The 23893-nt window shown below is 44.6% G+C and overlaps 1 protein-coding gene across 1 annotated transcript in view; it reads right to left on the bottom strand.

Moving 5' to 3' along the window:
* LOC142588724 (uncharacterized) overlaps positions 1-23893 on the bottom strand; it is a 51042-nt gene that overhangs the window by 11711 nt on the left and 15438 nt on the right. The window contains exon 4 of the mRNA XM_075700539.1: positions 6278-6386. Coding sequence (XP_075556654.1) covers positions 6278-6386 — 109 coding nt within the window. The remainder of the gene's footprint in view (positions 1-6277; positions 6387-23893) is intronic.

The following is a 23893-nucleotide window of genomic DNA, read 5'->3' as shown; positions in this document are numbered from 1 at the left end:
GATTAGGGTGAGAACAGCACTTTCTAAGCGCTAGCGATGCACGCGTACAAAGACGCGGCATATCAGTTTTCTAAGCGCCAATTTCTTCCCGGCATCCATCACTTGCAATGTAACGTGTTTTAAGGGACAGACCCATGTGTAATTTCTCGAACCTTGGTTAAAGGCTTCCACAATATAAGAAAGTTAGAAACAAATTCTGATAGTTTCGATGGGATAATTGACGTGACTCTTCTAAACGTAGTTGATAAATTCTAGAGACGCTTACGTGACTGGCGCTTATCAACAAAAATGATGGATCCGGTCAGATCTTATCCAGTCAGATATTACCTTATCTAGTCCGTAGAGTATTGTCACAATAATCGGACAACTTCAGCATTGGACAGCTTTATGGTCGTCTGGGTACATTCTCTGCGACACATGTGGCCGGAACAGCAAATAGAATTGGCTCGCTCGGCCGCGCATTGGGTTTTACGCTACCAGGCGCCAAGATAAGCACTGCATGAAAGCCCGTCCGGAGCATACGCTTTTCGCGGTCAGCTGTCGTATGTGGCATAACGCGTCCTGCTTTAAAGAGCAGCGCATAAGTCAACAACCTGAGTGGATACTCACTCATACGCAGTAACCAAAATTGTAACGAAGTCAGTGACGGTTTAGAATTAGACCAAGAAGAACGGCGAGCATAAAAACTAGCTGTTGGGTGGGTCCAGTAAAAAAAGTAACCCACGGGCACGACATAGTGACAAGCTAATACGGGCTTCATCAAAATGTGGTCTGGGAGTTAGAAGCGTCGGCTCTTTATATATTACTCGTCGCAGGTTCCAGAGTAATTGTTGCCGATCTCGTACCTTCGAAAAAGTACTTCATTCGCGTCATGCACCCAACCTGATTACAAAAGGTTTGGTGGCAACATAGAAGACAGATATAGCCACCGATAACATTCCAGAAACCTCTGATACAGAAAGGCTCGTCTTGTGCTGGTCGGTAACCTCGGACATTTGTTAGCCGGCGAAAGACGGTTGCAGGGATTTGTACGCAAGTAGGCATAGCTATGACTCCTATAAAGAATCACCGTTCCAATACTATCAACACAACACGAACGCGAAAAAAGGGCCTACAGTAAAAAAAATACATCAGAAAGCAACGACGAAATAAAATTCAGACGTTTGTTAGCGTGGACGACTACCACGTGGACGACTTCATGTCATAGGTGGCGCCACTACGATCGCACAACGTCATGTGGCACGATCTCAAAGTTCAATACGCCAATACGTCAACGATCTTGTATAGACTGGAATATATTTGAAGTGGCTTTTCACTCACTCAATGTATGCGTTTTGAGGTCCCAAACGAGATTGGTGGCGGGGCTGGTACTCCACGTTTCTTTGTCGAAGATTGCATTGTTGGCTGCTTGCCCTCTACTGGTTGTTGGTAGGCAGGTGTGTATGATGTGAGGCTTATTCGGCACGCTAGACATACGCATTACCCTGGAGACTTTCTTTTTCTCTGACGTCAGGCAGCTGCCTTCTGCTGTGGTCGCCAGCTCCCTTTCATAAACCAGATAGAACGGCGGCACTTGCGTTGCCTGTTGAACTGCCATGTTTTAAGCGAAGGACAGCATTGCAAGTCCTCTCTTGGACATGGAGGTATATTACTAACAAGTATATGAGTGCCTTCTTGAAGGTGTTCCGTTTGATTATTCTTTTCCAGGTGGTAGGCATTTGGCGTGCGGTTACTTTTCTGGCTACATTGCAGGCCGGCTGATGGAAGCTCGTCTATAAACGCCGTGGTTACTCTCTCGGATCAGAACCTCTGGAGGACGATGTCGAATGGTCGGTGTCGACGTAAAATTTCGTCACTTCGACTCCGCTACCTTTTTGTGGGACTTTTGTTTCGGCGTAGCGGGTAAGGCTGTCGTTAGCCACGACGATCTACATATTATCAGGCACTGACGTTGAAAATGTTGCTTAGGTCCAGTCAGTCCGCTGGAATGACCGGTAAGAAGGCTCCATCTGTTGTACCAGTCCCACTGGTCTTCGTGGTGTCCTGCGTCGATTGAAGCCTCGGCAAGTGTTGATTTAGTGAGCGATGTCGACTTTGAGGTGAGGCCACTAACAGTCCTAAATGGTCGAGGTCACACAGCAGACCCTGAGGTGCTCAGCGGTCTGATCGTCATGCACGGCATGTAGAGCGCCTCAATGCAGTGCTGATTACACACAAAGAAGCTTATTGCCGCCGCCTAGGGAGAACTTCTTCAAGATGGCATATTTTCGCATGATAAACGGAGATAATGCACGCCTCAATACCCTTGGGGCAGCGTCCGTTTGGTCTTCCAAGTACACAGCAAAGTTGTTTAGCACCCGGTGCACTGGCTGCCCCTCGGCGAAGTAGTCTGCGCGCATTTTTTTCTAGGAAGTCGTTGTCTCCTTAGTCGTCTTGCGGAGGCAAGTCGATGGGAGGACGATAAAGACAGTCGGCATCAGAGTGTTTTCGTGTGTACTTGTACACCACGGTGACGCCAAATTCTTAGAGTCTAAGATTCTACCGTGATATGCTTTCTGCAGGATCCTGTATATCCATAATTACTTTGTTTAGCGCAAAACAACGAACACCAGAAAGACGACAGGACAAGCCGCTTGTCCGGTCGCTTGTGTAGGGCGTTGTCCTGTCGTCTTTCTTGTGTGCGTTGTTTTCCGTTATAGAAAGTAATTATGGATTTGCACCAACTTGCCCGCGAACGCATTGTGCTGAGGGTCCTGTAAAGTTGCTAGCCTTTGAACGGCCTGTCAAGTGGGCCAGTGAGATATCTCGTGGGAGTCGAAATGATCACAAGTCATTTCTTTTTTAATGTAGAATAAGCGGCTTCCTCATTCTGCAGCAGCCTGCTAGTGCAAGCCATAGGCCGTCAAGTTCATCTTCCCAATGGAATAGGACGGCACCAGGGCCTTTGCTATTTTCGTCTGTGTGGATTTCAAGTTCGGCGTCATCGTGAATATGTGCAAGGGCAAGTGGCTGCAGCTGTTGTTTGAGTTGTTGAAATGCTTCCACCTGCGGTGTTTCCGATATCTGTAGCCTTATTCGATGTCAGATTTGATTAAATCAGTTAACAGTTCGGCCATGAGTCAAAAGTCCTTGAAAAAGAAGCTGTATTAGGCAGATATGTCAAGAAATTTGTGCAATGCCTTTTTGTCGATGGGCTGCAGGAACTTTGCGATGAGGGTTGTGTTCCACACGTCTGGACAGACTCCATGATTGCTAATGACTTGGGGCAGGAATAGGAGGTTTTCGCACGGAAATGCACACTTTTCCGGTTTCAGGGCGAGTCCCTATGAATTCATTGCTACTAGCATTGTTCTAATGATCCTCGTGCGCTCACGGAGAGTTGCGGAGCAAACGGCGTCTTTCAAATAGACGAAGGATGTCGGCCACATCAAGCCAGTCAGTACAGTAACCATCAGGCGCTGGAACGTTGAAGATGCAGTGCATTTACCAATTTCATGACATTGAACTCGAAGACGCTTTCTCTCGATTCTTCTCGTCAAATTCAATTTCCCAGACGCCAGCCCTAAGTTCCATCAGCAAAAAAGAAATGCTTTGTGCTGCAGAGAAGGTCCAGTGCGTCATCTATTTGTGCTTCTTTCTTACTTTAGGTCCCTGCAAACCCCGCAATCCCTGCAACAACATACAGTTAAATCCTCCTTCTTCACTTTGACTGCAGGGGAGATGCCCGCGGGCTTTTGGACGGCTGGATGAATTTATCACGCAGCATTTCGGTGACTTGTTCCTTTATGGTCTCAAGCTCGCTAGTTGAAACTCTCTGCGACATCCACGGAATGATCGAGTGGATTCTTCGGATAATATGCAATACTTAGCAACTGTTCTTTGGGATACCTTTGATGACGAGAGAAAGGCCCCGTTCTATTGCTGAAGGATATCATTGAGTTATTTTTTCCCATATCTGGTAAAACTCGGAATAACGTCAAAAACTGATTCAGGAACACGGACCGTTGTTGTAGGCCCCGCGGAATGTGAGAGCAAAACACATCACTGATGGCTATAACTTTTTGCATCTACGGAGATCTTGGCAACCTTCTTTAACTGTTTATATTCCTGGCTAAAGCTCATCGTCATTGCATGTAATTTTCCTGAGAGCAATTGAACGATTCCGCTTGCGACAACAATTCTGGGTTGAGCGGGAAGTGTTGGAAACTCTTCACGGTAGCCTCTTTGATTCCGGTTACTTCTGCTCTGACGGAAAGTACGATTTCATCTTGGAGCACGCTATTAGCAGGATGAATGAAAGTCCCACACTGTGGCATTCCTTGCTCACAGGACAGCGTTATCAACTTCGATTGTAGGTCAATGAGTGCTTCGTGTTCACTCTGCAAGTATATGGCGGGGATTGCATCCCATGTGCACTGTGGCAGGATAACGAAAGTTGCAGGGGATGCGCGGTCAAGAATGGCAACTGTTGTCATGAAGGTCCCGGTCGGCGTTATCATATGTCCTCCAGAGGTGCGATTTAAAAGCAGTTCTATGGAGTCCTAACTTTCTTGAACTCGGTGGAGAAGGAACCACTGCCGACTTAATAGTCGGCTCCTGTTTCTAAAAGAGTGGTGACGCAGCGACAATAGAGAAGCAGTTCGAGATCAGCGGTGCTCTTTCTTTCATTGCAGGTAGGCTCCGGCATTGGGCCGCTCTTCAATCAACATTATCTGATGTTATGTCTCGGCATCAAGCCTACCTTCACGGTGTTTTCTTTGCTTCGATTACTCGTCTGGCTGGCGGGGTGTCATTGCAACGTCATCGACGGAAGGTTTTCGGCATTTCGACCAACAGCAACCGCACTTCCATCGGTTGCAGTTTCTAGTGTTGCCGATAACGACTGACGGACCATCCACGGATAGATCCAGTGTGCGGTCGGCGCTGTAGTGAGAGGTATCCGCCTTGCGACGGCGAACGCGAAGGTCCTTGGTAGCTATGCTGCGTTGTCGCGAGGTATTTCGACGAGGACATGGTACTTCGACGAGCAAGCCTCATGGGCTGATTTTGCAGTATGCGAATCGTGGTATGCGTAACACGCCTATGTCTGTCTTCCTTGGGACTTTGCTCTGGTCGAGAGGCGGGCGAGGTGACACTGGCAACGGTGGTGCCTCGCAGCGGAACTTCGGGGTTATCTGGCCCTAGTGGGGGCTCGCAGGGGCCCTCACGGTGGCTACAGCGGCCATAGTGGCGTAAGTAATCTCTTCTGGCTTGGGTGTCGGCGGCGTGGGCTGCACTTCTGAATCCTCCAGTGAGCGCTGAAGTTGCTCCTTGAGTATGTAAGTGATTGAGGACACCTCAGACACTTACCTTGAGAACAACCTCTGGAATTCCTCCCGTAGGAATGCTCTGATGACCCCGCGCACATCGTGAGTGCCTATTGCTTGAGCTTCGGCGTAGTATGTCATCAGCGTACCGCGGTGGTGTTCTTTGGTAACCATCTCCAGTGTCTTCTTGATGTTGCTAGCATCAGCAAAAAACTTTTGAAATGCCCTAAAAGCTTTGCCGTTATGAGTAAACCGTGCCAACTAGCCCAAGAAACAGCCTTGGGGGGGGGGGGTGTTTCTTCGGCGAGTTAGGGAGGAATCGTAGAACTACGCGCGCGCCTGCAATCAGGCAACATACCGCTGTGCAGAGAGCAGGACAAGCCGCATCAAAGCTTTTCATTCGAAAAGCCCGTATGGAGTTACTTTGTAGCACTTAGCTACGTTTGGGTGAATGACTGATTTTGCCTTTCTCTCTCTCTCTCTCTCTCTCTCTCTCTCTCTCTATATATATATATATATATATATATATATATATATATATATATATATATATATATATATATATATATATATATGTGTGTGTGTGTGTGTGTGTGTGTGTGTTTGTGTGTGTGTGTGTGTCTGAAAGCGGGTACACTATCTTAATACATTATTATTGCACACAAGCAGCTTGATCTACTTGCGCAAGAAAGCATTATCAGCACAGTAATCCGTGAAGTTAGCTAACTCTTTGCCTCTTTGTTTGGACAAACATTGTTAGAGTACCACTGTTAAGAGATGGTTACATGGTTTTTGGCATTGGCACATAACCAAGAAAACATGTGCCGTTCATGTTGGCCTTGCCGGTACTGAAAAGAGACTGAAGAGGTGTTCCCTACTGGCGCCTCAGTTTGATTGCAATGCTCAACAATTTGAGAAACGAAACCAGTAGCTCGCGAACAGGAATAAAAATCCCCTGCAGTGCACCCAACCTGGTTGGCAGGAACGTGTGATACCACCGGTGTAGGCATTGGTCGTGGCGCGGTGGCGCAGTCAGTGCCTATGCTGTCCTCGTAATGCCCATGGTGTATGTAGTGGCACCTGCAAAGAAACAGTAAGTCACAAAAGGGTTAGGTGAATCTTGGTAATGTATTATGAATAAACTAATAGCGAAAAAACAAACCAAAGCATGCGAAGCATATGTGGCCCTAAACACCTGTAATTCGTGTGCCCCTAGTATTATTCTTGGTGCCCACACTGCGCTAAAATTTGCAGAAACACTTATGTACACCTTTGATATCGTTTTTATGGACTGGGGCCGTCCATTCCATTCCCACTTCATCCTCAAGGGTGAAAACACCCATTCATTCCAACCCTCTTCACTATTCGGTATGGTGTTAGTTTAAACGTTGTCATCCCTCGAGCAGCTGAGCAGAACCACTCTGTTCTCACAATTCCAGGCAAAGAAACACTTTTAATATCATTGTTTACTGCGTACGCTTGCACACCTCGTTACTAAACTGTATTTCTTTAGGTCTTAACTTTACAAACAACATAGGATACATTCCTTTTGCTGAAGGAACATGCTCGTGGCGCACTACGTCAGCAGCTCATTGTGGTCTGTAATCTCTTTAATATCTGCTGTTGTGATGCAAATCTTTTTTTTTTCTTGGCGAGCACTCACGGACTTTCCTTACCATGGCTGGGTGCTGCTGCCTGGGTAAGAGCTCAGAGTTTAAAAGAACTAACTAAATAAATGGTGGTTCATAGAGGTTCCACTCCCCAGTGGTGGCATGGAACCTCGTTTCTCAAATGCAGGAGCCTGATGTTCGTACCATTAGGCCACCATCGCCCATGCGCATCCATCGTGGCAAACGCCAACTAGCTCTTTTGAGATGATCGCCGCGTTGGTGACACTGCGTAGCACCGGTGCACGAGAGCACATGCATACGCTCACTCAAGGGCCGCCGAAGATAGCGTCAGCCTTTCTATGTCACATCGAACTTTATATAAAGAACGCAGGAATGAAATGGTCAAATTTATATCAAGCCATTGTCAGTTTTTTTTAAGCGTTTCTTCACCTACATTAGATTTCAAGATGTTCGTTGTGTGTGCACGAATATTTTAAAATAAGCGTTTCGGGAATTTTTTTTTGCTGGAAATACATTTATGCCTGTGTGCTGTGAAAATGTCCATCAGTTCTCAAAACGAGCTTTGCACGGACACTAGGATGGCAGGGCACATGCTTGGTCGTTACGGTACACCTACAAAAGGAACCTTATTTTGCAGCAAACTCTTATGCAAGATGTGTACTCAAGACAATCAAACGCGTAATATGACTTGACAAAGAGACGGATTAAACATTATCATATAAATTATATTGTTTCGCTTGTCAAACAGCGTCAACAAGAAGAAGTTAACTGCACCGGTTAGAAGTGTATAATATGGGACTTGATTGCAAATTATATTCAATTCTTGCGATGAGAATATGTGCAAAATATGTCCCTTTGTAGTGCAAGCATAAACTGTAATCCCCTCTTCCTAAACCCTCTCTCCTTACATAAAAGCACCAAGAGATACAATGAAGCCTAACTCTCTAAGCTTCTTGAAACCCAAAAGGTAAATGTGGCCTATAATGATCGAACCACAAGAAGACCACAAACAAAGACACCAAAGAAAAATAGGGGAAAGTACTTGTACTTACTAATTAGGTTAAGAAATGATATATTAATGGAAAAGAAAGCGGATGAATCAAACAACTGCCAGCAGGCTGCTTACGAACCTATGTCTTCGCAATACGCGTGCGTTGCTATTGCCAACTGTGCTAACGCAGCGCCGTTATTCTATCCGCTTTTGGGGTGTTTATGTTTCACTACTGGAACTAACCCTGGCAATGTTAGCCAGCGCCACCACTCAAAAAACATTGGCGGCAAACGTGGAACATTCTTTCTGCCGCAGGAGTCACAAGTACGTGATCTGCTTCGGTGAAGGAAACTGGTCAATAAACCCGCACATGCCCCGTGAAGGCATCAGTGGCGCCAGATTCGGGACCCTCTTAATGTAATGGACGAGAGAAGAAAGCGAACCGAGGGGCCCGAATTTTATTACTCGTAGCATATGAAGCCAACAAACAACGACTTGAAGGACAACATTGGGGAAATCACTTGTACTTACTAATTGAAGAAATGATAAATTAATAGCAATAAATTGGACTAAAAAATTACTTGGCGCAGCTAGGAAATGATGTCTGGTTGTCGCATTACGCGTGCGATGCTCTAATCAGTTAAGCTTCGCGGCACCGTTTTGCCATCTTCTTTCTTATGAATTTACGTTTTACTACTAGAACACTGGCCCCTCGGTTCCCTTTCTTCTCTGGTGCTATATTAATCGAGGTTTGTACAAGTGAAATTACGCCTATTTATCTTCACGTGGTCTATTTGCATTGTTTAGAATTAAGCAAGCCATTGCACTAAGTTTTGACATCATGGCACACCAATTTTTCAAACGTATACTTATGATGCCGCCTGCTTGTAAGTGCTGCTTAAAAATGCGGCATAACTCATCTCAGGCTGGTTGTCGATGGTACTGCGATTAGTATTCTAGCAATATAGTGACCCACTTTCCTTCCGAAGGCATTTTTTCTTAAATTCTGTAATGGTGATTCTTAGGCATCAGTTGTTTCGGCTATATGCGAAATACTCCTGTATCGTCCCACTTTGTTGTGATAGTTTCTTGCCAAGGTGGCCAATGAGCCTGACATCAGGACGACAGCTAATGACGCCGGCGCAGTGACAAGGATGGAATTACGAAGAGGGATAATGTCAACGGAACGACGAAATCGGCATGACAATGATGGCATGACGACGACGACATGTCGATTCCTAAATGATAACGATCAGATAACGACGACAAGTTTACGACGACGACATGAGCAGAATTGAATGACAGTGATTTCATGACGAAGATCTCATGGCGATGATGGTGTCACGACAACCGGATGACAAACCTTGAATGACAATGATGACACAACCACGACGCAATCACGACGATTGCACGAGAAGAGATCTGTAACAGCGACTGCGTGATGACGGCGAAATGACAACCATGGCATTAAAACAGCGGTATAATCACAAATGAATAGTGAGCCCATAGTTGCCATAGAATGACGAAGAAGGAATGATGTGGACAAACCAACAAAGGCTCAATGACGAAGACAGCATGAGAATGGGTTGATGTTTCTGAAGTGAATGCTGAAGGTAAAGCAACAGCCTGCCGACAATGACATGACAACGGTGGTATGACGATGGCAACACGAGAGCAAAAATGTTAAAGTGCGATGGTATGACGACGGCTGTGTGATTATGACGCAATAAGGAAGATAGTATGATAAAGGTATGAGAACAATGGAATGATAAGTGTATGATGGCAGTGGCGTGACGACTGTATCACTGCCTCAGCATGACAACATGGCGAAAGTCTGATTACAAAGCTGCAGTGAGGAAGATGGCATGGTCTCGACACCGTGTCGACGATATTATGACAACCGATGCGTGATAGCGACTGTGTGACTACGACTGAATGACAACAATGGCATGACAAGGGCGGCATTATCACAAATGAATTAGGGCACAATCACCGACAGCGCGACGACAATGGCATGGCGTTACTGAAGTGACGACAAAGGTAAAACGACAAAGTGATAATGACGGTTGCATCATGACGACAGTAGGACAACGAATGAGGGCACCGTCATTATTATCAGTCTATGTGTACATCCATTGCAAGACAAAGGCCTTTCCTAATGACAGACTATGTTGCAATGTAAACAATCGGCCTCATTGGAATGACGAAAGCGTTATGAAGACGATGGTTGATGAAAATAGCACGACGTTATTGAAGTGACGATGACGATAAAATGACAACGTGACGATAACGGTGGCATCACGAACGACAATAAGACAACGTATGCATGAGGACGGTGGCATGATGACGAATGTATAAAGACAATGGAGTGACGATTACTCAATCACAGAGCATGTAAAACCATGATGGCGTCAAGACTACGGCTTAACAAAAGTCTGGTGGTGGAACTGGAGTAACAACGACGGAAAGATGGCGCACACATTACGTCGATGGTGTTACACTGAATGTATAATTTTGATGGTGAAGATGGCATCTGTTCCATTCTTATTAAAGTCACTTCACACACACGCACACACATCATGAGAGTCGGATGACAAAGCTACAATTACCATTATGCAACTGCGTTGTACATGCACAGTCTAAAAACGGCTGATGTAGGGTAAACATAGTGATGACCTTAAAGAAACTTAGGGCCCATGGCGTATGGGTCACGTGACCAGTCGGCTCCTGCACGGGAGAACGCAGGGAAGGAATTGCGCTTGCAGAGGCTAGAAAAAGCAAGTGCCGGGAGTCTCAATGTTGGCAGTGAAGCTCGCCTCCAGAAATCATGGGTTCGCGACACCTAAAATTTATGTCTCTGCTATTATGGAGCCAATATAAAAAAATATGCCCCAAAGGGCAGATAACACCTTCCAGTGTAAAACCAAAACTTTCCCATGTAGACGGTCTGGTGCGCGACCCTTTAAGTGCGGATGCACGAAATGTCATAAACAACATTACCGATGTGGTAAGATTGACACTAATACATCAGCCCAATCTGCTTGCAGTAAAAAAAAAAAACTTGGCTGTAGCACAATACTGGTGATGCGAGATCGTCTAACGTACAAATGATAGGGCAACGAGAGGAAGAGGCGTAGCAATAATGATTAGGAAACAATTCAATTATATGAAGTTTGAGAGTGTATCAGTGAAACTAGGTCATTTGATTTTGAAATTAGCCTCCTTCAGAGTGGTGCCCACATTGGCTTATCTGATATGTAAATTTATCGTTGTATTGAGCGCATATGTCATCTTTGTCTGTTTTTTTCCTATGTATTTCTACGGAATTCAAAGGTTTGAAGTTGCCGCGCCTGTTCGTGTTTATTTCGCTCACCTCATCTTTTTTGAGCGGTTACGACCTCACGCGCACACGAAGGCATATTCAAAGGTTTTTCTTAAAAATCGAAAAAATTACGTGGTTTTACGTGCCAAAGCCACTTTCTGATTATGAGGCATGCCGTAGTGGAGGATTCCGGAAATTTCGACCACCTGGGTTTCTTTCATCATCATCATCATCATCATCATCATCATCATCATCATCATCATCATCATCATCATCATCATTATCATCAGCCTAGTTACGCCCACTGCAGGGCAAAGGCCTCTCCCATACTTCTACAACTACCCCGGTCATGTACTAATTGTGGCCATGTTGTCCCTGCAAACGTCTTAATTTCATCCGCCCACCTAACTTTCTGCCGCCCCCTGCTACGCTTCCCTTCCCTTGGAATCCAGTCCGTAACCCGTAACCCGTAACTACAGGTGCGCCTGTCCTCCTGACCTAAATCAATGTACAAGGCTCTTTTCACATTTCAACCCTATCTAAATACAGCCGCCGTGGCCGCGCTTTGATCTCGTGACCTCGTGCTCAGCAGCCCAACACCATAGCCACGGAGCAACCACGGTGGATTGTTTTATTGCCTACATGGTCGGGTTTGGAATGGCTGCTGTGTCCTACTGGACCATTGGTGATAGGGGCCGGTAAATTGTGGACAAATATACGAAGGTGTTCCCTTGCCTACCTGTTACGCGCCACTGCGTGTGCGCCTGTCCTCCGCCAGTCCCTCAGGATGGGTATGTGTCACTGTGACGTATTAGGTACACAATTCCTAGAATTTGTTTGGTCGGCGTCGTACTTTTCTGTGCAAACAACTGCCGTAACCATTGTTCTCTTAACAAGCATCGCACAATACATTCGTCCTCGTAACATCGCCGCGTAGACTTGCTACACTGTGCATTTATCCAATTTAGAGTTTTCATTGCTGCATAGCTTGTGAGCAATATAACGCATGAACACAAGGAGTGGAGGAAAACCATGTGTTGGATGAGCATAACCACTACATGGCATTTAGTCTTGCGTACGCATAAGGTAACAAAAATTGTACTATTCACCGTTACCTATACAGCATTTATTTGGCCGCCTTACTGAAGCTTTGGTTTGCATAGGTTCATACATGTGATTTTTTTCATTTGTATATCACAGTACTGTGTTAGATAATTTTCTGTTACCAGCCGTATGGCAAACAGGACTCCACATGTAGTGCGATCGGAGACTATGTCGCCTGTGGTGACAGGTGATGTACGTGAGCGCCGACGTGAGCTCGAACGGCAACTCGTCGTCGTCTTCCTGCTATCGCAGTCCTTCTGTAAACATTTCGCCTCCTTAATTTCGTTGTGCTAATTCCTTTGTTAACTTTACTCTCGCCGTTGGGGCGTTGTCATTTCGTCGTGAACACGTTTCTTTCAATCTTCCAGCATCCGTCTTCCTTCCCTCTTTATCACGCAGCTGTACTGATGCTATGATCTTGCATAGCATGAGTACAGCATAGCTCATGCATAGCATGAGTTAAACTATCGTTTAATGATCATGTGGGGCACATAGAGATTCCATCATGGTCAAAGAGTCGTTCGCCATGAATTCGTGCACTTGCGATAGCCGTGATGCCATCGTGATTGTTCTATTCTCGGAAGTCCACCTTTGTCGTTCGATTGTCGTCGTGCTACAGTCATCACCATGCTATCTAAGTCGCGCAACCGTAATCACGCTGTAACTCCGTAACCCCGTAGTCATAGTGCCATAGCGGTTATTTCGCGTTCGTTGTTCCACTGTCGTCATTGCTTCATTGCATACTGCCGCCATAATGCATTCCTGATATATGGTCGTTCTGATGCCTTCGTCTTCGTTTCGTCATTGTTATTCCAGCTTCTTCATCCGATTTGAACGAACAGTCCGAACGCTGGAAAGACGGTGACTATGGTACATGTCCTTCCAGCTTCAACTTTGCTTTCGATATAGTTCTGGTAATCGCAACGTGAGACAAAGAAGGGTACGAGGTGATTAAATCGTCAGCGTTCATGTCCTCCGTTCTTAACCAGCAGACTAGAAGGGCACGAGGCGTTTTGTTTCTAAGTAAGACATCACCTGCGAAATTACTTATGAATTCTCGTTTATTTCCTAAAGATGCAAAATCTTTCCTGACAATGAATTCAGTTCGGCTTCGCTGCTACTTATCGCCCGCCTAATCCTAAAGTACCCACGATGTTGACGTAGTGGCTATGATGTTACGCTGCTAAACCCGACGGTGCGGGATCAAATTCTGGCCGCGGCGCCCGCATTTGGATTGGAACGAAATGCAAAAAAAGGCCTTCTACCGCTGAATGAATCGAGGATAAAAAATACCAGGTGGATTAAATTAAGCCAGAATCTCCAAATACGGCGTTCCTCATAATTATATCGCGGTTTTCGCAGGTAAAGCCATAAAATATAGATTTTGCTGGTAGAATTTCAAACTTCCACTCAATTGGCAACCAGAAAATGAGCTGGATCAGCAATCCCAAATGTACGTTGATACTTGGCGGTGTTTTGAACCTAGACATCTTAGGCCCATCTTGTGCGGCTACTAAACTTGCCTATTTAATGGACGCAAAAGCCATCTAATGTGCCATACACCTGCCAAGGAAAGTGACACTTATTGTCCCTTTACGCGCTCGTTACAAATGCAAATGAAGAAATTCTAATTTCTGGCGTTATAGGAGCTTATCTTAGCCCCCATATACATATATAGTACACGTTTATCAATCACGAGGGGCTTTAAAGATAATGAATCTGTTTCGTCGGGCTTTCGAAATGTAATTAAAGTGACGCTGCAGAATTTTAGGCATCTTCTGCTCCAGGCAACGCGGTGCGGTGTATATTGAAGTGAAACGCAGATGTTGCTCATAGCGAATTTATTGCTATACAAAAGCAAATGTACCAGTAAATGAACCCTTCTGTAACGACAAGGCAAGCATAAACACTCGAAAGTCATGGATAAAAAAGTATTGCCTGATGGCAATACCGTATAAGAACACTATGTATCAACGCTTTTCTCAATACAGAATATGGTGGACTTGATTTCATTGAGAGAAAATCGAAACAAGGCGAACAGAATGAAAAGAAAGAACAGTAGACATAAACAAAAACATGAATTAGTGCAGCATGGTCCATTTTTAACCAATCATGGATACATGAAGGCTTGGTAATGTTTTTGACAATCACTACACCGACATTCTCCTTATTACTTTTGACCAAGCGGCGCTTGCGAAAATATATATCTTGCCCCCGCAGTTGCTGAAGAAGCTTTAAAACGTGATTCACTCGTGTAGTTGTAGTAGTAAATGCAGCGGTATTCACGGCGTTGAATTTCATTCTGCAATAGTGTCGCCCGTGTTAATGTACCCGGTTTAACACGTCATAAGCCTTGCTTTTTCCGCCGGAATCTTTCCTAACAACCTTCATATGGCTAAAGTTTCTGTTATTTTTAAGGACAAGGATAGAAATAATTATCCAACGACATACCAATTTATGTCCTGTTCTTTGCAAAGTGGATTGACAAGATGCTGCACGATCGCGTGATAAATTTTGTAAATGAGCACAATATTTTGACAACTTCTGAGTTTGGCTTCGTCAGAGAAAAATCACACAATTAGATCTTCCAATAGAGAAAGAAATGCTTTTGGGCTCTCTTAAATAGCAGGCGAACACTGTTGGGATTCGTGTTGATTTCTCAATAACATTCGATTGCCTTTACCATAAATTGTCTTTCCAAGAACTTGACCACTATGGCTTTGGTTGTCAACATCTTAGAACTTATTCTGAAAAATCGGGTAATTAGTTCTAAAAGCAAGGCCGTTGATAGGCTGTGAGAGTGGAGTACCGTTTCGTTGTTGAAGATAAACAATTAAAAACAAAAAATACGAAAGGTCATAGGGTATTCAGTCCTAAAAATAAACCCGTTTTTTCACGACCACACCAAATACTGGGGTCATCAAAATTAGATATTGCGCGATCTATAAAGAGCAGACTTGTAGGCATCTTAACACTCTGGTAGAGTTGCTCAATTCTAAATAATTTTCATGAGTTTCCATATCTTAGGAATACGTTGGGAGAGTACTTTTCCTTTAACCTAATTATATTTACAGTGCCCCGTACTCATAATTTCATACACTTCGGAGGAGACTCTAAACGTTTTAGCAAGAGAGCACAAGACCCACCCAGGTGGATAATACAGGCACAATTATTTTGTTAAGCAAGAGCAGGCTGTAAGGCTGTGGGTGCACAAACTTGTATGAAGTGAACAGGTCTCCCGCATTGCATGCGCATAGATTTATTCCATGAAAAAAAAAATTGACAATCTCTAGTTGTGTCCAACCATCTCTTAAAACTGCCTAGAATTTCTTTCCCCGGTTTCGCATCCCCGCGCGTGTGCCTATCTATGGTCGCCCAGTGCAGGCGTAAGATCCGCTGCTAAAAAGGCGTCTCCCCATGCTGGGTATGGAATCTTCTATGAAGCATGGTGTCGATGCAGCCCTCCGCCGTAAGGTGTGGTGGCTTTCTCGCAGGTAGCTGATTATGGATGAAAGTTTGCTGAGAGCTAAGCGGTGATGTGGCAAAGTTAGCCAAGCGTGAAGAGCACAAGTGGTCCTGAGCCGATTGTTGCAATTTCGCTGACGAAGATAGACTGCGCGGTTGTAAGGTTTACCAACTGTGCGTCACGTCCGAACGTTGACAATTATGTTCAGTGGCTGGCTGCGGCAGAAGAACGCGGGAAGCAATGGCCATTTCGCGTGGGCGTTTTTTGTTGTTACAGGCTCACTTAAACTGGCCAATACGACCGCAGAAGAAGCCCGTCTTTTATTGTACTGGGCAACGCGTTGTGCTTGCAGCTTGCATGCGAATCACTTTCGATACGCTGTCGAGGAAGTGAATGTGGCCGAGATTGATGGCCTCGTAATAGCACATATTCTGACGCAACAGTTCTACATTCTGAAGCTAATTCGGAGAAGAGTCTTGTGTATCTGTGTTACTCTGCTCCATCTGTGTAGCTATCCCAACAGCCCGAGTAAAAGGGAGTGACGAGCCTTCGAAAAGATGCTGTTAGGGAGTGACAGGGGACGTTACTTCTTGCACAAGCTAGTCATGAGCATGTTCAAGGTATGCAAAGAAGCATACATCAGCAAATTCGCAATGCCCCAATGCACTCATAATTCGATTGGGCTGGTTTATGAATAGGCCTACTTAAATCGTTACTTTCAGCCACGACGTTGCTTGCTACCTTGGTCAAGTGCTGCAGCAGAGCTGTGACCGCGATTTGTGCTGACTTTTACCTGAGTGGAAGGCTTATCATCTGCTGAGAGATCATCAGGGCGACCGTCGTTGGCTTGTGAAAGCGGTAGTGTGAATACGTTGCCCCTCAATGCCAGGTGGGTACAGAAGTAAAGCCTTGTGCCACTCTGGTAACAACTTGGCCACTACGGATGCGTCAAAGCAGTGATCTAATATTCACATCCGATGCGACCACGGAGCAGCTCCACGGTCTACTGATAAAGGAAAATGTACGTGATAGTGTAGCTTCCATTGAAACCCGTACGTTCAAGGCACGCGATTCACCTGTGTTTTATAGGACTTCGCGCCATCAGTGTGACCAGGGAAATCTTCAGGCGGAACAAAACAATAACCTGACACCATATCCATCAAGAGCAGAAGCCATGCGAGTTTCGTTGTAAAAAGCGGCAAATTTGTTTTGCTCAACAGGCATGAAGCCGTAATTCAAATTATCGGCAATTCGACTCAGTGGGCGTTTGTAGCATTTAATACAGAAAGCGGTGCAGCAAAGCGTCATCCGTACGAGTGTGAAAATACCACCCACTCACAGAACATTGTTTCCTTGTGGGCCAAAGAGAGCTTTGGGCGCTTGGCGCTTGTCGCATCGTCAGCCGCAAAGAGCGTTGGTCATGGCAGGCTCACCGAACAAGCTAACGTACAGAAATTTTTGGCGGTAGTAAATGATTACGTTACTACCTCCAACAATGTTGAAACAAACCTCGCATACACCATGTCACCAGAATTCAGACAAGCTTTTACAATATAAACAACATATCGCGTGAGCGGGGCATATAGTAGCAGGTAAATTTTACGAGCACACCTTTCTGCCTACTTCAAGAGCTGCATTGTTTTGCAGTTCATATGAGCGTACTCCCCCCTCCCTCTTTAGCAGAAGCTGAAAGAGAGTCATTTATTGTTACTGCTAAACTAAACAGAATAATTTTTCTTTAGATTTCGCAGGTATATAAAACTGATTAGAAAATTTATTTTTGTTGAAAGAAAACAAACAGTGTTTCTGTTTAGAGAAAGAGTTTTCTTTTTCGCACTGTTGTTTTCGCGCTTCCATTACTGTTGCCTTAACCGCGTTTGCTAATGTTGGTGACAATTGCTTCTGAACTGTTTTCACCTGAAGCTTTGCGGCCAATTTGGATTGACTTTGGCCATTATTTGGCCCATTAGGACAAGGACACATGGTTGGCACCTGACAATCTGCAATATGACAGAGTGGTACATAACGTTATTCCGCGTAACGCGTACATATGTATGTGCATAGAACTTTTTTGGTAGCGCTTTTGGCCGCTAGGAGCGCACTCAGCGAACCTCGCCTAAAACCCCTTGATAATTTGAAAGTATCGACACTCTCCTCCTCACGGCGCTTTCCTCCTCGATTCTCCTCACCCACCGGCTGCGCACGGCGCGCATTTCCTCCTGAGCTCCAGCGGATGGGCCGCAGGATTCTACGGAGGCGTGTTATTTTGGGCCAGTTGCGCGCCCCAGTGGGGTTGAAAATTTTGAGAAATGCTAATAACAGCATCAATAATTCTGGAGGCAACGTTTATGAGGAGGTTGGTTTATTCTTAAAGCCGTATGTACGGGGTATACCGATGTAAAGGGAGCGCTGAGGCGAGTTCTCTACTCCAGACAATTGTTCTGCCACATGATCAGATGCGTGCGTCTGATATAGTATTGCTTGTGACACATCCCTTTGTGTGTTCTTGTGTGTCTAAGCGAAAGCCTTAGACCTCTGTTTCAAGGTTCCGTTGTGAGCTACAGAAAATATCACGTCACCGAAGGAAGGCGCGAAGCGAACCAAAGCATGTGCAGCCATGTATAAGAGATGATTAATGATTAGCAAAGTAATCATTGATTAGTGATTGGATTCATGCACCTTAATATAGGATGTTTTCTTTGTTCTATATTTATTGTGTCCATAATTCTTTGTCATTTGTGCTGTTATTTGATTAATGTTATTTGACGATTATGGTAAATGTAGTCACGCTTGTGACGAATTAACTTGGTTTTGCGCATGTAAATGCAGATACGATTTTGTTTAGGCTTGTTATGTTCTTGCTATATTGTTATGTTTTTATGTATTTTTCTTTACATGAAGCCATCATTTGGGTGAATGAAGGTGCATAAAAGGGGTCGGTGAAGGGGTCGATGAAGGTGCATTAGGATGAATGAAGGTGCGTTGAGGTGCATTAAGGACGATTATTGTGGATTAAGGTGGATTAAAGTGCATTGAGGGTAAGGGTGGATAAGAAGGATTAATGTGCATTAAGGAGGATTATGGTCGGCTAGGGTGAATTAAAGTGAATGAAGGAGGATTAGGGCGGATTAACAAGAATTAGGGTGGACTAAGGTAGATGAAAGTGGATTCGGGTGTTTTAAGGTGAATTAAGGATGATTATAGTGGATTAGGGGAGATTAATGTGAATCAGGAAGCATTCGGGTTTATTAACGAGGATTAAAGCACATTAAGGAAGGTTGGAGTAGATTAAGGTCGATGAAAGTGGATTAGTGTGCATTAGGGAGGTCTTTTGTGGATTATAGTGGATTAAAGTGAATGAAGGAGGAGATCGATGAATGTGGATTGGTGCATTATTGTGCATTAGGAGGATTATTGTAGACTAATCGGTCTTAATACTCAATGAACTCTAATTCACATTAGTCCCCCCTAATGCTCATTCATCCACCTTAATCCAGCTTAATACTCCCAATCCACCTTAATACAACGTAATCAACCTACATCACCCCTAATGCACTTTAGCCTACCCTATACGGTCTTTATCCTCCTTTATCAACCCTAATATATCATATTGTGTCCGCCTAATCCTCCTTCATCCACCTTAATCCTTATTCACGCATCTTAATCCAACTTAATCCTGATTAATAAACCCAATCTACCTCAATACACCCTAATCCACCTCTATCAAACCTAATCCAGCTCCATGGTCTCTAATCTACCTTAATCTAAACTAATCAATCCTAATCGGTCTTAATCCTCCTTTATGAGCCCTAATTCACCTTAATTCGCATTAACCGACCTTAATCTTCCTTTATCCGCCCTAATCCTCCCTAATCCTTGTTCATGCACCCTAATCAGTCTTAATAACCTTTCATCAACCCTTCCCCTTAATCCACGCTAATCCTCCTCCAGCCACCTTAATCTTCATTCATGACTCTTAATCCTTCTCAGTGCACACTAATCCACCTTAATCTTCTTTATTACACTCTAATCAACCTTAATTCTCTCTAATCCACCTTATGTCAATGACTTGTGATTCGTTAATTAACTTGGGTAATCATTAACGATTATAGTGGATTAGGGGTATTGGGTGGATTATTGTGCATTAGGAGGATTATGGTAGACTAATCGGTCTTAATACTCAATGAACTCTAATTCACATTAGTCCACCCTTAATGCTCATTCATCCACCTTAATCCAGCTTAATACTCCCAATCCACCATAATAAAACCTGGATACATGACAACAGATTCCACAAAACACTGCTTCAATTCATACACAACACAGGCCTCACAGCACACATATAATACTCATATACACATCAAGAATTATGCCTTAAGGGCAAGTCTTTATCGCAATAAAAAAATTCACTTATACAGGGGTGGACATGCTTTGGGTCACCTCTGGCCTTCCTTGGATCACGTGATAGATACTTCCAGTTTACAACGCGATCTTGAAACATAAAGATCTAAGGCTTTCGCCTTAAAAAAAAAAAAAACTCAATGTTGACTAGCTAACGCTCATCACCTGCAATACCCCAGGTACCCTTGCCACTAATTTTTTCATGGCGCAAAGCAGAATCTATAATACTGCCCTTCCGACTGAATAGCAACAGTTAACGACGTGCGAGGTGATAGAGCCACCCTAGAATATTAAGCATACTGAGGACAACCACAACAAAAACGCTGGTGAGCAGGCCAGATGAACGAAAAAAAATGCAGCATTATAGGATGCTTTGCTACGGCTATAAGAAAGACGCCTCAGCTCGCAAACAACGCTGTTCTTTGTCGGAACAAAGTTCTGTCGGCCAATGTCATGCAGCCACTGCTTCCTACGCAAGCCGTCACGCTTTCCTTGTGGTACCATAAATACGGCATAACCGTCTTCAGGCTTCTTACTGCAGTTATATGCCCAACAGCCCGGCATAGCGGTAGCACATAGAGCATGAAGCACAACGTACAACGTTCGCTACGCGGAGCTAGCCGTGCTCAGGAGTAAAATAGCGCGAACGAAAAAGGAAAACACAAGCAAAACTCAAGATCCGCGCGTTTCCAAGGGCAATGGCAGGGAGACCAATCGTCGTGGAGAAAATCGGGGGAAAACTCGTTGCCGCGGGGGAACGCGCAAGGGCCGAGGAGGAGGCGAAGAGGTAGTGCGGCGACCGAGTTCAAAGAGTGTCGCTACTTTCAAATTATCAAAGAGTTTTAACCTGACTTCATCATCATCATCATCATCATCATCATCAGTCTGGTTACGCCCACTGCAGGGCAAAGGGCTCTCCCATACTTCTCCAACAACCCCGGTGATGTACTAATTGTGGCCATGCCATGCCTGCAAACTTCTTAATCTCATCCGCCCACCTAACTTTCTGCCGCACCCTGCTACGCTTCCCTTCCCTTGGGATCCAGTCCGTAACCTTTAATGACCATCCGTTATCTATCTCCTCATTACATGTCCTGCCCATGCCCATTTCTTTTTCTTGATTTCAACTAAGATGTCATTAACTCGCGTTTGTTCCCTCACCCAACCTGCTCTTTTCTTATCCCTTAACGTTACACCTATCATTCTTCTTTCCATAGCTCGTTGCGTCGTCCTCAATTTGAGTAGGACCCTTTTCGCAAGCCTCCAGGTTTCTGCCCCGTAGATGAGTACTGGTAAGACACAGCTATTATACACTTTTCTCTTGAGGGATAATGGCAACCTGCTGTTCATGATCTGAAAATGCCTCCCAAACGCACCCCAGCCCATTCTTATTCTTCTGATTATTTCCGTCTCATGATCCGGATCCGCCGTCACTACCTGCCCTCAGTAGATGTATTCCCTTACGACTTCCGGTGCCTCGCTGCCTATTGTAAATTGCTGTTCTCTTCCGAGACTGTTAAGCATTACTTTAGTTTTCTGCAGATTAATGTATAGACCCACTCTGCTGTTTTGCCTCTCCAGGTCAGTGAGCATGCATTGCAATTGGTCCCCTGAGTTACTAAGCAAGGCAATATCATCAGCGAATCGCAAGTTACTAAGGTATTCTCCAGTAACTTTTATTCTTCCCAATCCAGGTCTCTGAATACCTCCTGTAAACACGCTGTGAATAGCATTAAAGATATCGTGTCTCCCTGCCTGACGCCTTTCTTTATTGGGATTTTGTTGCTTTCTTTGTGGAGGACTACGGTGGCTGTGGAGCCGCTATAGATATCTTCCAGTATCTTTACATATGGCTCATCTACACCCTGATTCCGTAATGCCTCCATGACAGCTGAGGTTTCGACTGAATCAAACGCTTTCTCGTAATCAATGAAAGCTATATATATAAGGGTTGGTTATATTCTGCACATTTCTCTATCACTTAATTGATAGTGTGAATATGATCTATTGCTGAGTAGCCTTTACCGAATCCTGCCTTGTCCTTTGCTTGACAGAAGTCTAAGGTGTTCCTGATTCTATTTGCGATTACCTTAGTAAATAGTTTGTAGGCAACAGACAGTAAGCTGATCGGTCTATAATTTTTCAAGTCTTTGGCGTCCCCTTTCTTATGGATTAGGATTATGTTAGCGTTCTTCCAAGATTCCGGTACGCTTGAGGTGATGAGGCATTGCGTATACAGGGTGGCCAGTTTCTCTAGAACAATCTGTCCACCATCCTTCAAAAAATCTTTTGTTACCTGATCCTCCCCAGCTGCCTTCCTCCTTTGCATATCTCCCAAGGCTTTCTTTACTTCTTACGGCGTTACCTTTGGGATTTCGAATTCCTCTGGAATAATTTCTCTTCCATTATCGTCGAGGGTGCCACTGGTACTGTATAAATCTCTATAGAAATCCTCAGCCACTTGAACTACCTCATCCATATTAGTAATGATATTGCCGCTTTGTCTCTTAACGCATACATCTGATTCTTGCCAATTCCTAGTTTCTTCTTCACTGTTTTCAGGCTTCCTCCGTTCCTGGGAGCATGTTCAATTCTATCCATATTATACTTCCTTATGTCAGCTGTCTTAAGCTTGTTGATTAACTTCGAAAGTTCTGCCAGTTCTATTCTAGCTGTAGGGTTAGATGCTTTCATACAATGGCGTTTCTTGAACAGATCTTTCGTCTCCTGCGATAGTTTGCTGGTATCCTGCCTAACGGAGTTACCACCGACTTCCATTGCACACTACTTAATGATGCCCACAAGATTGTCGTTCATTGCTTCAACACTAAGGTCCTCTTCCGGAGTTAAAGCCGAATACCTGTTCTGTAGCTTGACTTGGAATTCCTCTATTTTCCCTCTTACCGCTAACTCATTAATCGGCTTTTATGTACCAGTTTCTTCCGTTCCCTCCTCAGGTCTAGGCTAATTCGAGTTCTTACCATCCTGTGGTCACTGCAGCGCACCTTGCCGAGCACGTCCACATCTTGTATGATGCCAGGGTTAGCGCAGAGTATGAAGTCTATTTCATTTCTAGTCTCGCCGTTCGGGCTCCTCCAAGTTTACTTTCGGCTGTCCCGCTTGCGGAAGAAGGTGTTCATTATCCTCATATTATTATGTTCCGAAAACTCTACTAGTAACTCTCCCCTGCTATTCCTAGTGCCTATGCCATATTCCCCCACTGCCTTGTCTCCAGCCTGCTTCTTGCCTACCTTGGCATTAAAGTCGCCCATTAGTATAGTGTATTTAGTTTTCACTCTACTTATCGCCGATTTCACGTCTTCATAGAAGCTTTCGACTTCCTGGTCATCATGACGTAGACCTGTACAATCTTCATTTTGTACCTCTTATTAAGTTTCACAACAAGACCTGCCACCCTCTCGTTAATGCTATAGAATTCCTGTATGTTACCAGCTATATTCTTATTAATCAGGAATCCGACTCCTAGTTCTCTTCTCTCCGCTAAGCCCCGGTAGCACAGGACGTGCCCGCTTTTTAGCACTGCATAGGCTTCTTTCGGCCTCCTAACTTCACTGAGCCCTATTATATCCCATTTACTGCCCTCTAATTCTTCCAATAGCACTGCTAGACTCGCCTCACTAGATAACGTTCTAGCGTTAAACGTTGCCAGGT

The sequence above is a fragment of the Dermacentor variabilis genome, chromosome 7 (assembly GCF_050947875.1).
Source record: "Dermacentor variabilis isolate Ectoservices chromosome 7, ASM5094787v1, whole genome shotgun sequence".
Classification (NCBI taxonomy): domain Eukaryota; kingdom Metazoa; phylum Arthropoda; class Arachnida; order Ixodida; family Ixodidae; genus Dermacentor; species Dermacentor variabilis.
The sequence above is the reverse complement of the archived record's forward strand: the minus strand, read 5'-3'. Positions and strand labels throughout refer to the sequence as shown.